Source organism: Canis lupus, chromosome 6, assembly GCF_048164855.1.
Source record: "Canis lupus baileyi chromosome 6, mCanLup2.hap1, whole genome shotgun sequence".
In the NCBI taxonomy this organism is placed as follows: Eukaryota; Metazoa; Chordata; class Mammalia; order Carnivora; family Canidae; genus Canis; species Canis lupus.
This window is the reverse complement of record NC_132843.1, coordinates 581,987-595,814: the sequence shown is the minus strand read 5'-3', so window position 1 is coordinate 595,814 and position 13,828 is coordinate 581,987. Positions and strand designations below refer to the sequence as shown.

At 48.5% G+C, this 13,828-nt stretch overlaps 1 protein-coding gene across 5 annotated transcripts in view; it reads left to right on the top strand.

Annotated features, from left to right (window-relative positions):
- The window catches only part of MAPK4 (mitogen-activated protein kinase 4), a 147,814-nt gene that overhangs the window by 125,514 nt on the left and 8,472 nt on the right, over positions 1-13,828 (top strand). For all 5 annotated transcript variants that reach the window (XM_072828457.1, XM_072828458.1, XM_072828460.1 and 2 more), the window contains 2 exons: positions 11,173-11,317; positions 12,731-12,892. In XM_072828457.1, the coding sequence (XP_072684558.1) occupies positions 11,173-11,317; positions 12,731-12,892 (307 nt within the window). The remainder of the gene's footprint in view (positions 1-11,172; positions 11,318-12,730; positions 12,893-13,828) is intronic.

Sequence of the window (13,828 nt, the reverse complement as noted above, 5' to 3'; positions counted from 1 at the left end):
CCATGTGTGTTTTAGCTGCATAAACAGCATGTCCCCAGTGCCTTACCAATGATTATGCTGTACGCTGGGCTTCTTAAGATCGTGTTTCTTTCTTCAGCTTGAGAGATTCCCTGCTGCATATTTTCACGGAAATGAGTTTAATAGAATGAGTTTGGAGTCAGCAATAAGAAAGGCAGTTTGGCTGTGGTGTTATTTCTTTTTAAAAAGGCTTCTAGGGATCCCTGGGTGGCGCAGCGGTATGGCGCCTGCCTTTGGCCCAGGGCGCGATCCTGGAGATCCGGGATCAAATCCCACATCGGGCTCCCGGTGCATGGAGCCTGCTTCTCCCTCTGCCTGTGTCTCTGCCTCTCTCTCTCTCACTGTGTGCCTATCATGAATAAATAAAAATTTAAAAAAAAATAAAATAAAATAAAATAATAAAAAATAAAAAATAAAAAGGCTTCTAACATGCCTGATACGGATATCAGCACAAATAAGAATTATACCTTCAGGGCGCCGGGGGGGCTTAGTCAGTTAAGCTTTCGACTCAGGTCATGATCCTGGGGTCCTGGGATCGGGTCCCACATTGGGCTCCCTGCTCAGCAGGGAGTCTGCTCCCTCTCCCTCTGATGCCCCCCTGCTTGTGCTCTCTCTCACTCTCTTACTCTCAAATAAAATCTTTAAAAAATTATAGCTTCAGAGGGAAAACACTAGAGAGGAAGGCCCCATGTCTTTGCTTAGAGAGGCCTCTGGGAGTGTTGTTTTATCTAAATGATCTTTTGATGAGTGTCTATAACACAAAGAATTAACCCCTGCTGTGGGTCAGCCTGCTGCTCTGATGGAGAAATCCGCCCGGCCTGTGGGCAAGGCACATCATAAATCCGCAGGGCAGGGCATGATCTGAGAGATCAGCAAGGAGCCGGCTGCCCTCTGACCCCCAGCATCACCTGTCCGCCTGGTGACAGGGAGCCTGCATGGCATCAGTCCGGGTCCCTGAGTACTCGAGTGCCCACCAAAGTCTGAGAAGCAGTGCTTGGGACGTCCACCAGGAGGGTGGTGTTGGCACATCTCTCCACAAGCTTGTCCATGCTGTGCCTGGACGCCTCTGCCTGTTAGGAGCCCAGTCCCCCCTTTGACAGTCCTGATGGCTTTGGAGGCTTTTCTGATGGCAAAGGCAGCAGAGCTGCGTGTTCAGATGAAAGGGGCTGTACGCACAGGCTGGGGTGGAATGCCAGCTTGCCACTTAGCGCCTGTGTGACCATGGATAGATTGCTTACCCTCTCTGTGTCTCTGATCCCTCCCTGTAAAATGCCTACATCAAGGGGCACCCAGGTGACTCAGGGGTTTAGCGTCTGCCTTCAGCTCAGGGCGTGACTCCGGGGTCCTGGGATCAAATCCCACGTGGGGCTCCCTGCGAGGAGAGCCTGCTTCTTCCTCTGCCTGTGTCTCTGCCTCTCTGTGTCTCTCATGAATAAATAAATACAATCTTTTTTTAAAAATTGTTGTATTGAGAGGCCATGCCTCACAGGGCTGTTGTGGGGATGAAGTGAGTTAATCCATATGTAAAGCAGAGCAGTTTGAGGAGCACAGTAAATGTTAGCGGTTATTATCTTACTACATAGACTTCTGTCTCATGCTCTGGCTCACATCTGTCCCCAGAGCCTCAGAGAACAAGCCTAACCCCTCATGCATGTGACAGCCTTGCAAACATCTAAAGGCAGATCTCTGGGTGCCTGGGGGCCTCAGGCAGTTGAGTGTCCAAATCTTACTTTCAATCAGGTCATGATCTCAAGGTCATGAGATCAAACCCCGCAGGCTCCATGCTGCCAACATGTGCCAGAGACTCCTGGTCTGGAAGGTGTATACCAGGTATACCTCCTGGTATGGAAGGTGAGGCTGTGAGAGCCCCCATCCTGGCCTGGAAGTGGGCAGCCCTAAGCAGCTATGAGGGGAGACACCAGCCTTCCCACCTTGTCATCCCCCCACCACACACTCAGCTACAATCGACTGGGCTTTTATTGTTCGGAGAATGTGTACTCACTTAATCCCCCCATCTCCCTGAGGGGCCAGGAGGGTGAAGTAGAAGGCCTGCTGCACCATGGCTTCTCCCCCAGCCTTCACGTCTCAGACACATGAGATCCAGCTAGGGGCAGAGGCAGAGCAAGCTGCACAGACCTGGAGCACCCCTGTGCTGGCTCTCTGAGCAGTGGGTGGTGCCCACCCTTCTGGAGTGGGTTTGAGCAAGGCTCTTCTGAATTCCACCCCTGTCCCTCTGCACAGCGGGTGCTCAGAGCATTAATTATGCCTTCCCTCTGCATCTGTTGGGGGCCCCTAATTACCCTCCTCAGAGGCCAGCTGCTCCTAGATTATTCCCCAAACACCTATGATGCTTTTAAAATCAAAGCCTCCCTTTGGTTGCACCATACCCTAAAAGGAAGCAAAAGGGCTGGTTGGAGCACTAGCTGGGTGAGGCCCGGAGGCCCCCTGACAGGGTCTAGACAGGAAATCTTGTCCAGTTGCCTCCCTGGAGCACCACAGAATCAGCTTCTTACCAGGGACACCAGGGACAGGGTGGGGAGGGAACCTCGGGAAAGGGCAGTTCCAGGCTTGCCTGTTCCGTGCTGAGAGGTAGCCATGGAGAATCGTGGTTGATTCTCACAGGACAGTGCTCCACAAGGGCACACGGGCTGGTGACTGAGGACAGGCTCCTCCACAACAAATGGAGCTGGAACTGTCCCGGCCCTGCAGGTCTGGCAGGAAAGCCTTGGAAAGATAGCTGTTGAGACGATATGTTTACTGATAAGTGGGCCTCTCTGATAAAACTGAGTGCCCACGCCTGGGGATTCTTTAAAGAAAGAAAGATAGATAGATAGATAGATAGATAGATAGATAGATAGATTCTAGAAGAATTTGACTTTTGCCCCCATGCACTCCACTGAAACTTTTTTTAGATTTTATTTTATTTTTAATAAATTTATTTCTTATTGGTGTTCAATTTCTCAACATACAGAATGACACCCAGTGCTCATCCCATCAAGTGCCCACCTCAGTGCCCATCACCTATTCACCCCCACCCTCCACCCCCCACCTTCCACCACCCCTAGTTCATTTCCCAGAGTTAGGAGTCTCTCATGTTCTGTCTCCCTTTCTGTTATTTCCCACTCATTTTTTTCTCCTTTCCCCTTTATTCTCTTTCACTATTATTTATATTCCCCAAATGAATGAGACCATATAATGTTTGTCCTTCTCCGATTGACTTATTTCACTCAGCATAATACCCTCCAGGTCCATCCATGTCGAAGCAAATGGTGGGTATTTGTCGTTTCTAATGGCTGAGGAATATTCCATTGTATACATAGACCACAGCTTCTTTATCCATTCATCTTTCGATGGACACTGAGGCTCCTTCCACAGTTTGGCTATTGTGGCCATTGCTGCTAGAAACATCGGGGAGCAGGTATCCCAGTATTTCACTGCATCTGTATCTTTGGGGTAAATCCCCAACAGTGCAATTGCTGGGTCGTAGGGCAGGTCTATGTTTAACTCTTTGAGGAACCTCCACACAGTTTCCCAGAGTGGCTGCACCAGTTCACATTCCCACCAACAGTGTATGAGGGTTCCCTTTTCTCCGCATCCTCTCCAACATTTGTTGTTTCCTGCCTTGTTAATTTGCCCCATTCTCACTGGTGTGAGGTGGGATCTCATTGTGGTTTTGATTTGTATTTCCCTGATGGCAAGTGATGCGGAGCATTTTCTCACGTGCATGTTGGCCATGTCTATGTCTTCCTCTGTGAGATTTCTCTTCATGTCTTTTGCCCATTTCATGATTGGATTGTTTGTTTCTTTGGTGTTGAGTTTAAGAAGTTCTTTATAGATCTTGGAAACTAGCCTTTTATCTGATACGTCATTTGCAAATATCTTCTCCCATTCTGTAGGTTGTCTTTTAGTTTTGTTGACTGTATCCTTTGCTGTGCAGAAGCTTCTTATCTTGATGAAGTCCCAATAGTTCATTTTTACTTTTGTTTCTTTTGCCTTCGTAGATGTATCTTGCAAGAAGTTACTGTGACCAAGTTCAAAAACGGTGTTGCCTGTGTTCTCCTCTAGGATTTTGATGGAATCTTGTCTCACATTTAGATCTTTCATCCATTTTGAGTTTCTCTTTGTGTCTGGTGCAAGGGAGTGGTCTAGTTTCATTCTTCTGCATGTGGATGTCCAATTTTCCCAGCACCATTTATTGAAGAGACTGTCTTTCTTCCAGTGGATAGTCTTTCCTCCTTTATCGAATATTAGTTGACCATAAAGTTCAGGGTCCACTTCTGGGTTCTCTATTCTGTTCCATTGATCTATGTGTCTGTTTTTGTGCCAGTACCACACTGTCTTGATGACCACAGCTTCGTAGTACAACCTGAAATCTGGCATTGTGATGCCCCCAGCTATGGTTTTCATTTTAAAATTCCCCTGGCTATTCGGGGTCTTTTCTGATTCTACACAAATCTTAAAATAATTTGTTCTAACTCTCTGAAGAAAGTCCATGGTATTTTGATAGGGATTGCATTAAACGTGTAAATCGCCCTGGGTAACATTGACATTTTCACAATATTAATTCTGCCAATCCATGAGCATGGAATATTTTTCCATCTCTTTGTGTCTTCCTCAATTTCTTTCAGAAGTGTTCTATAGTTTTGAGGGTATAGATCCTTTACCTCTTTAGTTAGGTTTATTCCTAGGTATCTTATCCTTTGGGTGCAATTGTAAATGGGATTGACTCCTTAATTTTTCTTTCTTCAGTCTCATTGTTATGTATAGAAATGTCACTGACTTCTGGGCATTGATTTTGTATCCTCCAACGCTGCCAAATGGCTGTATGAGTTCTAGCAATCTTGGGATGGAGGCTTTTGGGTTTTCTATGTAGAGTATCATGTCATCGGTGAAGAAGGAGAGTTTGACTTCTTCTTTGCCTATTTGAATGCCTTTAATGTCCTTTTGTTGTCTGATTGCTGAGGCTAGGACTTCCAGTACTATGTTGAATAGCAGTGGTGAGAGTGGACATCCCTGTCTTGTTCCTGATCTTAGGGGAAAGGCTCCCAGTGCTTCCCCATTGAGAATGATATTTGCTGTGGGCTTTTCATAGATGGCTTTTAAGATGTTGAGGAATGTTCCCTCTATCCCTACACTCTGAAGAGTTTTGATCAGGAATGGATGCTGTATTTTGTCAAATGCTTTCTCTGCATCTAATGAGAGGATCATATGGTTCTTGGTTTTTCTCTTGCTGATATGATGAATCACATTGATTGTTTTACAAGTGTTCAACCAGCCTTGTGTCCCGGGGATAAATCCTACTTGGTCATGGTGAATAATCTTCTTAATGTAATGTTGTATCCTATTGGCTAGTATTTTGTTGAGAATTTTTGCATCCATGTTCATCAGGGATATGGGTCTGTAATTCTCCTTTTTGGTGGGGTCTTTGTCTGGTTTTGGAATTAAGGTGATGCTGGCCTCATAGAACGAATTTGGAAGTACTCCATCTCTTTCTATCTTTCCAAACAGCTTTAGTAGAAGAGGTATGGTTTCTTCTTTAAACGTTTGATAGAATTCCCCTGGGAAGCCATCTGGCCCTGGACTTTTGTGTCTTGGGAGGTTTTTGATGACTGCTTCAATTTCCTCCCTGGTTATTGGCCTGTTCAGGTTTTCTATTTCTTCCTGATCCAGTTTTGGTAGTTTGTGGCTTTCCAGAAATGCATCCATTTCTTCTAGATTGCCTAATTTATTGGCATATAGCTGTTCGTAATATGTTTTTAAAATCGTTTGTATTTCCTTGGTGTTGGTAGTGATCTCTCCTTTCTCATTCATGATTTTATTAATTTGAGTCTTCTCTCTCTTCTTTTTAATAAGGCTGGCTAATGGTTTATCTATCTTATTAATTCTTTCAAAGAACCAACTCCTGAAAAAAAAAAAAAAAGAACCAACTCCTGGTTCTGTTGATCTGTTCCACAGTTCTTCTGGTCTCGATTTCGTTGAGTTCTGCTCGAATCTTTATTAACTCTCTTCTTCTGCTGGGTGTAGGATCAAATTGCTGGTTTTTCTCTAAGTCCTTTAGGTGTAAGGTTAGCTTTTGTATTTGAGTTCTTTCCAGTTTTTGGAGGGATGCTTGTATTGCGATGTATTTCCCCCTCAGGACTGCTTTTGCTGTATCCCAAAGATTTTGAACGGTTGTATCTTCATTCTCATTAGTTTCCATGAATCTTTTTAATTCTTCCTTAATTTCCTGGTTGACCGTTTCATCTTTTAGCAGGATGGTCCTTAACCTCCACGTGTTTGAGGTCCTTCCAAACTTCTTGTTGTGATTTAGTTCTAATTTCAAGGCATTATGGTCTGAGAATATGCAGGGGACCATCCCAATCTTTTGGTATCGGTTCAGACCCGATTTGTGACCCAGTATGTGGTCTATTCTGGAGAAAGTTCCATGTGCACTTGAGAAGAATGTGTATTCAGTCGAGTTTGGATGTAAAGCTCTGTAGATATCTGTGAAATCCATCTGGTCCAGTGTATCATTTAAAGCTCTTGTTTCTTTGGAGATGTTGTGCTTAGAAGACCTATCGAGTATAGAAAGAGCTAGATTGAAGTCACCAAGTATAAGTGTATTATTATCTAAGTATTTCTTCACTTTGGTTAATAATTGATTTATATATTTGGCAGCTCCCACATTCGGAGCATATATATTGAGGATTGTTAAGTCCTCTTATTGGATACATCCTTTAAGTATGATATAGTGTCCCTCTTCATCTCTCACTACAGTCTTCGGGGTAAATTTTAGTTTATCTGATATAAGGATGGCTAACCCTGCTTTCTTTTGAGGACCATTCGAATGGTAAATAGTTTTCCAACCTTTTATTTTCAGGCTGTAGGTGTCCTTCTGTCTAAAATGAGTCTCTTGTAGACAGCAAATAGATGGGTCCTGCTTTTTTATCCAGTCTGAAACCCTGTGCCTTTTGATGGGGTCATTAAGCCCGTTCACGTTCAGAGTTACTATTGAGAGATATGAGTTTAGTGTCATCATGATATCTATTCAGTCCTTGTTTTTGTGGATTGTTCCACTGAACTTCTTCTTAAAGGGGAATTTTAAGAGTCCCCCTTAAAATTTCTTGCAGAGCTTGTTTGGAGGTCACATATTCTTTCAGTTCCTGCCTGTCTTGGAAGCTCTTTATCTCTTTCCATTCTGAATGAGAGCCTTGATGGATAAAGTATTCTTGGTTGCATGTTCTTCTCATTTAGGACCCTGAATATATCCTGCCAGCCCTTTCTGGCCTGCCAGGTCGCTGTGGAGAGGTCCGCTGTTACCCTAATACTCCTCCCCATAAAAGTCAGGGATTTCTTGTCTCTTGCTGCTTCAAGGATCTTCTCTTTATCTTTGGAATTTGCAAATTTAACTATTAAATGTCGAGGTGTTGAACGGTTTTTATTGATTTTAGGGGAGGATCTCTCTATTTCCTGGATCTGAATGCCTGTTTCCCTTCCCAGATTAGGAAAGTTTTCAGCTATGATTTGTTCAAATACAGATTCTGGCCCTCTGGCCCTTTCGGCACCCTTGGGAACCCCAATTAAATGTAGATTTTTCTTCCTCAGGCTTTTGTTTATTTCCCTTAATCTATCCTCATGATCTTTTAATTGTTTTTCTCTTTTTTCCTCCGTTTCTCTCTTTGCCATCAACTTGTCTTCTATTTCACTCACTCGTTCTTCCACCTCGTTAACCCTCGTCGTTAGGACCTCTAGTTTGGATTGCATCTCATTTCATTGATTTTTAATTTCTGCCTGATTAGTTCTAAATTCTGCAGACATGAAGTCTCTTGAGTCCTTTATGCTTTTTTCTAGAGCCACCAGTAGCTTTATAATAGTGCTTCTGAATTGGCTTTCTGACATTGGATTGTAATAAAATTTTGTAACTGTGGGAGAGAGGATTCTTTCTTTTGGGGTGAGGTTTTCCTTCTAGTATTTTTCTCGGTGCAGAGTGGCCAAAAACAAGTTGTATTGGGAAAAGGAGAAAGAGAGAGGAGAGAAAGAAGGAAAGAAAAGAGAAAAAGAAAAGAGACAAAAGGAAGAAAAAAGGGGAAGAAAAAGATAAAAAAAAAAGATAGGGAAAAAAGGGGGTGGGGGAAGCAAACAGGAAGCAAAAAGAAAAAAAAACACGGGGGAGTATCCTCTGATTCTGTATACTGTAAGTCCCTTGACTTCCCCTGGAACTTTCCAGTGCTGCTTGGTCAATAATTTGTTTTTCCCCTGTCCATCTAGCTGGTCTTCTGGGGGAGGGGCCTGCTGTGCTGATTCTTAGGTGTTAGCACTTGGGGGAGCTGCTCTGCCCCCTGCCTGGTGCAGGGCTCAGTGGGGGCTGTTTACCCCGTGAGGCCCCAGGAGGAACAACCGCAGGGGCAGTGGCCAGCTCGGGACCCTGGAGTCAGCTCCCGCAGTAGCTCCAGAGCTCTCCGTCTGCAGGGCCTGGAGGCTCCGGGGCGGGCCGCTGATCTGCTCAGCTCGGGGCAGGAGCGTCCTTGCTGTCCTGGGCCCTCCCGGCTTCTGCCTGTCCCGGAGGGAGGCCGGATCCTGGGCTGTGTCCCCGGCGCCCTGTGCTCTCGAGCCTGCGCTGTTGGATTCAGCTCCAGGCCGCGCAGCCCCCTCCGCACGGAGCCTCTTCCTCTGCCCGAGCCCCTCTGAGCTGCTCCCGCCCCGCAGCCCCCTCCCCGGAGCCGCCCCCGAGCTCCCCCGAGCTGCTCCGGGTCCCGCCGTGCACGCTGCAGCCTTTAGGGAGCTCGGCGCACTCTCCCGGGGCGCAGGTGTCTGTTAGTGTCCCCGGGAGCCCGAGGGCATCCCCGCCCTCCTGGGTCCTGCTCCAACTCCCTGGGAGCGCCTTTCCACCCGGGAAGATTGGTGAAGCTCCTGCTTCTCCTAGAAGGTGTTCTCCTGTCCTGGGGGCGCGCCCAGGCCTTAGCCCGGCTCCTTGCGGGGCCCCTCCCCCTTGGATGCCTTTTGTTTCTTTATTTCTTTTTCCCCGTCTTCCTACTTTGATAGAAGCGCAAACTCTTCTCACTGTAGCATTCCAGCTGTTCTCTCTTTAAATCTCAGGCCGAATTCGTAGATTTTCAGGATGATTTGAAGGTTATTTAGGTAATTTGGTGGGGACAGGTGATTTGGAGACCCTACTCTTCCGCCATCTTGCCCTTCCCCCCAAAAAAAACCTAGATTTTAAAATGCAAAATTGACTTAAATATTTTCAGCATTCTTTAGACAAGTAGTTTAGCTTTCCAGCTTAAATAAGAAGAATTCTCAACTTAGTGGTAGGAAATATAGTCAAGGGATACAGACAGGTTATATACCTGGGAGTTGGAAGAGGAAAGGAAAAAGGGAGGTGTCCAAAAGGATCTTGATTTGCTAAAGAAGACTCTCAGGATCCACTGAAACTTTCTTGAACTCAGATCACCAGGATCATGCTGTAAGCCCCGGAGCATCTTCCGCTTGAATGCCTGGGGCTGAGGGCAGGACCCCTGCCACCACCCCCGTCCCACAGCTGTCCCCTCCCCACTTCCCCAGGCTCCTCTGGCTCTGGAGCCTGCCAGGGGACACTGCAGCTTCCCACGTTTTCCTCTGCCCAGTGGCTTCTGAAACACATCAGTGTGTCCTCTGTGTTCAAAAGGGCTTGAGGGGCAAGTGACCATAGGGAAGCGGCCGGTGCTGGTCTTTCACTCCAGAGTAAGGAAGAGCTACGGTGAACTTTCTCAGCCAACATTGTGACCTGGCCCAGGGCAGCCTCATCCATGCAAATATCTTTCTTTTACTTTCAAGTCAGGTGTTTGAGAAGGAGGGCCGCTGTGTCCCCACTTCAGTTCTAGATGCTGCAGGCAGGCAGGGGCTAATGACAGGAAGTGCCATCCGGTGACAGACAGCTCACTCCCATCAGAGCACCTCCCCTCCTCTCGCCTCCCTCTGCGTGACTCTGCTTGTGTCTTCCTCTGACAACCTCAGCCTCTGACCTGAAAATAAATCAGGGAGTCTATAGGAGTTCGTAGGGTTGGAGCATTGAGGCCAGGAATGCAAAGGCTGTGGTCACCTCCTCTTTCCCCCTTCCCTCCACCAGTGTGAGGCCCTACTCTGAAGAAACACGTACCACAGAGGAGAGGGAACTGCTTTCATACCACAGGGCTCTCAGAAGGTCTGAAACACTTAATAAATCCTTGCTGAACGAAGAAAGGGATTCTGGATCAATGCATCAAAAGCTCCTGGGTATTTGGGCTTCTTAACGTGTCATCTGCTTAAGCCTTGGTCTGTGTTTACTTCAGATGCCAGATGGGGAGTTACATCAGCTGGTGCAGGACCATATCTGGAATCTGACACTGGATGCCCTCCGTCTGAATTGTCCCCTCTTGACCCTCCAACCAGGTCCACCTTCTCAATCTAGAGAGACAGTTCCAAGTAACCCAAGTGGATACCCCCCAGGTTATACTGTTGGACTCACGCTCTTGATTATGTAGAGAACAGTCACCAGCTGGCCTGCCTGTATTTCCCATTCTCTGCTAAATGCTTCCATCACCACCAAAGCTTGTCGGGATTCCACCCCAGGCCATAGATCCCTGAGCAGGGGCTGAAATCAGCTAGGATGCCGATCGCCCCACAATCCAGGACAGGTGGAGCTCCCTGAGCCCTCTGGGCCAGCCAATGCTGCACCCACTGGGCTGCGCAGGGCTGTTGCGATACCCTTCACCCGCACCCCTTACCAAGCTGGCCTTGTCCATTTTTAGCAGGGGCTTGGCTTCTCTGGCAGTTGTCACATTAAATCGAGTCCTCAGAACCAAAGCAACTGGCTCGATTTCAAATGTACAGCTGTTGCTGAGACTGACCCCTCGGTCAGTGAAAGCCCAGGTTCTCATCACTACTCTGTTGATGGTGGTAATGCACTTGAGTTTGGCTCCTCTGTATCCAGCCTCTGACTAGGTGAGGGCACATTTGTTGTGCATGGTTACATCCAGTTGGGGTGAGACAGTCTTCCTCCCAGAATGTTGGTATCTGGCCTCCCTACCACAGAGGAGAATCCCTGAGCCTCAGGGAAGGACGGGGAGCTATCTCTGGGTGGAGAGAAATAAGAAGTCACCTGGGAGAAAGGGTATCTGCACGTGGCTGACCACCGGAACCTGGGGTTTTGTCTTCCAGGGTTATCTGTCGGAAGGGCTGGTAACTAAGTGGTACCGCTCACCCCGCCTGCTCCTGTCCCCTAACAACTACACCAAAGCCATCGACATGTGGGCCGCCGGCTGCATCCTGGCCGAGATGCTCACGGGCAGAATGCTCTTTGCTGGTGAGTCCCTAACCGTGCCATCTTCCTTCTCCTCTGCCGTCGTTCTGTAAGAAGGGAGGGAGCTCACTGCAGCAACCAACCAATCGAACAAACCAAACCCATGCCAATCACCAAACATCCTATCCTTTCTCTTTAAAATGACCTTTATGGCTTTATGCACCTACTTGGAGGCACCTTAACCTCTTGAGGGCAGAACTTTCAGAATCAAGTAATGACATATTCAAACACCTGAGATGGACTGCTGGACCATCCATCCTCCATTCTCAGCCCCGTCGTCCTCTCTCCCTGCCACTGTGAGCAGTCAGTCTGGAGTGTTTGTCTGGAGAAGGGACCTGACAAGGGGCTCCCACGGTCCCCGAATCGACCCTCCATGAGTCCCCATGGGGGAGGCCTCCTCATGATGGGGCCTGAGCTGCAGGCATTCCTGGGGCAGAATCCCAGCATTCACATATGCTCAGTGCTACACCCGAAATCACGGGGGACACAGAAGAGCACCACTGAGGGCAGGCCGGAATCCCATAGGAATCCGTGGTAAGGGCAGGGCACCCTGAGCAGCCAGATGAATCTGGGGACTTCTCAAAGATACAAAGTCTTGGTTAAGGGTTTAAACTGGGAGAAATAAGTGGGAAGGCTACTCAAGCACAGAGGGAAGTGGAAGCAGTGGGAGAAAGAAGAGCCTGAAGGTGGGAGGACAGCAAGGAGAGGCCCAAGCACACTGCCGTGCTGCAGCACTGGTCCAGCCTCAGTGTTCGGGTGGCAAAGGGGAGTTGCCTTCCTGAGACTCATGGACTGAGCTACTTACAGACGAGCACCCAGCCCGATGCCTGGCATGCAGAAGGTGCTCAGTAAGTCATTACTTGGCGAAGGAATGAGGGAGCAGAGGACTGAATGAATGCCTGACTCCGTCCTGCCCCAAACTCTTCTCCCCCACACCTGGCACAGCCTGTCTTCCTCCCTCTGCCCGAAGGAGCACGAGATGCATTCCAAAGCCAGTTTGTTATTTCTGACTGTCCGCCTCCTCATTAGGGTCCTCCTGATTGGAAACAGCAGGTGAGGCTCAGCCCTGGCCTCAAAATCACTTCCTTTCCCGACCTGCTAGAGGACACGCAGGGACGAGTGTGGGAAGGCAGGCGGGGAAGCCTTGCGCCCAGGTGTCCCTGTCCCCGTGGTCTGGCTAACTCCATGTGTGTCAGACTCGAGCATCGCAGAGGCAGAGACATTCGACCCACCAAGCCCCAGAGTTGGCCAGCGCCCTGCCTACACTCGCACAGCAAGTCAGTGGCAGAGTGAAGAGCAGAACCCAGGTCCCCGGCCCGGGGCTCAGTGTGCCCACCCCTGCGCTGCCCCTCCCGGGCTGCCCGCCGCCCCAGCGCTTGGGCCACACACTTACCTGGCTGGTGTTTGGCTCCGCAGGGGCTCACGAGCTGGAGCAGATGCAGCTGATCCTAGAGACCATCCCTGTGATCCGGGAGGAGGACAAAGACGAGCTGCTCAGGGTGATGCCGTCCTTCATCAGCAGCACCTGGGAAGTGAAGCGGCCGCTGCGCAAGCTGCTCCCCGAAGTGAACAGTGAAGGTACCTCCACCTGACAGCCCGGCCAGCACCCAGGAGGCTGCGCTCTGGTCTCACCTGGGGCTCTGGGCGGGTGGTCCCCTTCCCGAAGGACGCAGATCAAACACATGAGGCCAGGGCCACTCCAGTGCGGCGGGATCTGCCTGGCTACGTCCAGACACAGTGTTCCTGGGCCCTGGGTTGAGCCTTCAGGCAGCCCTCAAGGCAGCCACTGGTGGCCCTCCATAGACTCCCCATCTTTGCTTCCTTTTCCTTGTTGTCTTTCCCTTGCCTTCCTCCCTCTCCTCCTTCATCTTTCTCTCCCTGCTCCTCTTGATGATGTGGTTGCAGAGAACACGAGTTTTATGATCTTGAGACCCAGACTCAATTCCCTGGTCCATCGGGAGTAGCTGTTGGGCCTTGAGTAAGGTTTCTAACCTCTCATCTCAGTTCCCTTAACTGTAAAATGGGCACAGCAATCCACGTTACACGGGGTCAGCGTTACAGGTCAGTAAAGTAGAATGTGTAAACCCTGGGCTCCATCATCTTAGATGTTAACATTGGGGTGCCTGGGGGCTCAGTCTGTGAGGTGTTTGCCTTGGGCTCAGGTCATGATCTCAGGGTCCTGGATCGAGCCCAGAGCTCAGCAGGGAGCCTGCTTGCCCCACCCCTGCTCTTATTCTTTATGTCCCTCTCTCAAATAAATGAATAAAATCTTTTTAAAGAATGTCAACATTATCACTGTGCCTCATGCCTGCCAGAGGCTTCCTTAGGAGACCCCTACCTATATTAGGTAGGCTACAGTTTCAGCCAATTGTAATAGGGACCCAAATTCTCAATGGCTTAAATATGATTTATTTCTTATTTAAAAAAAAAAGTTTATTTCTCTCTTATATAATAATCACAAAGCAGACAATCCAGGGCCTGCCCTCTTAGGGTATCACCCCTTACTCCTGGAGG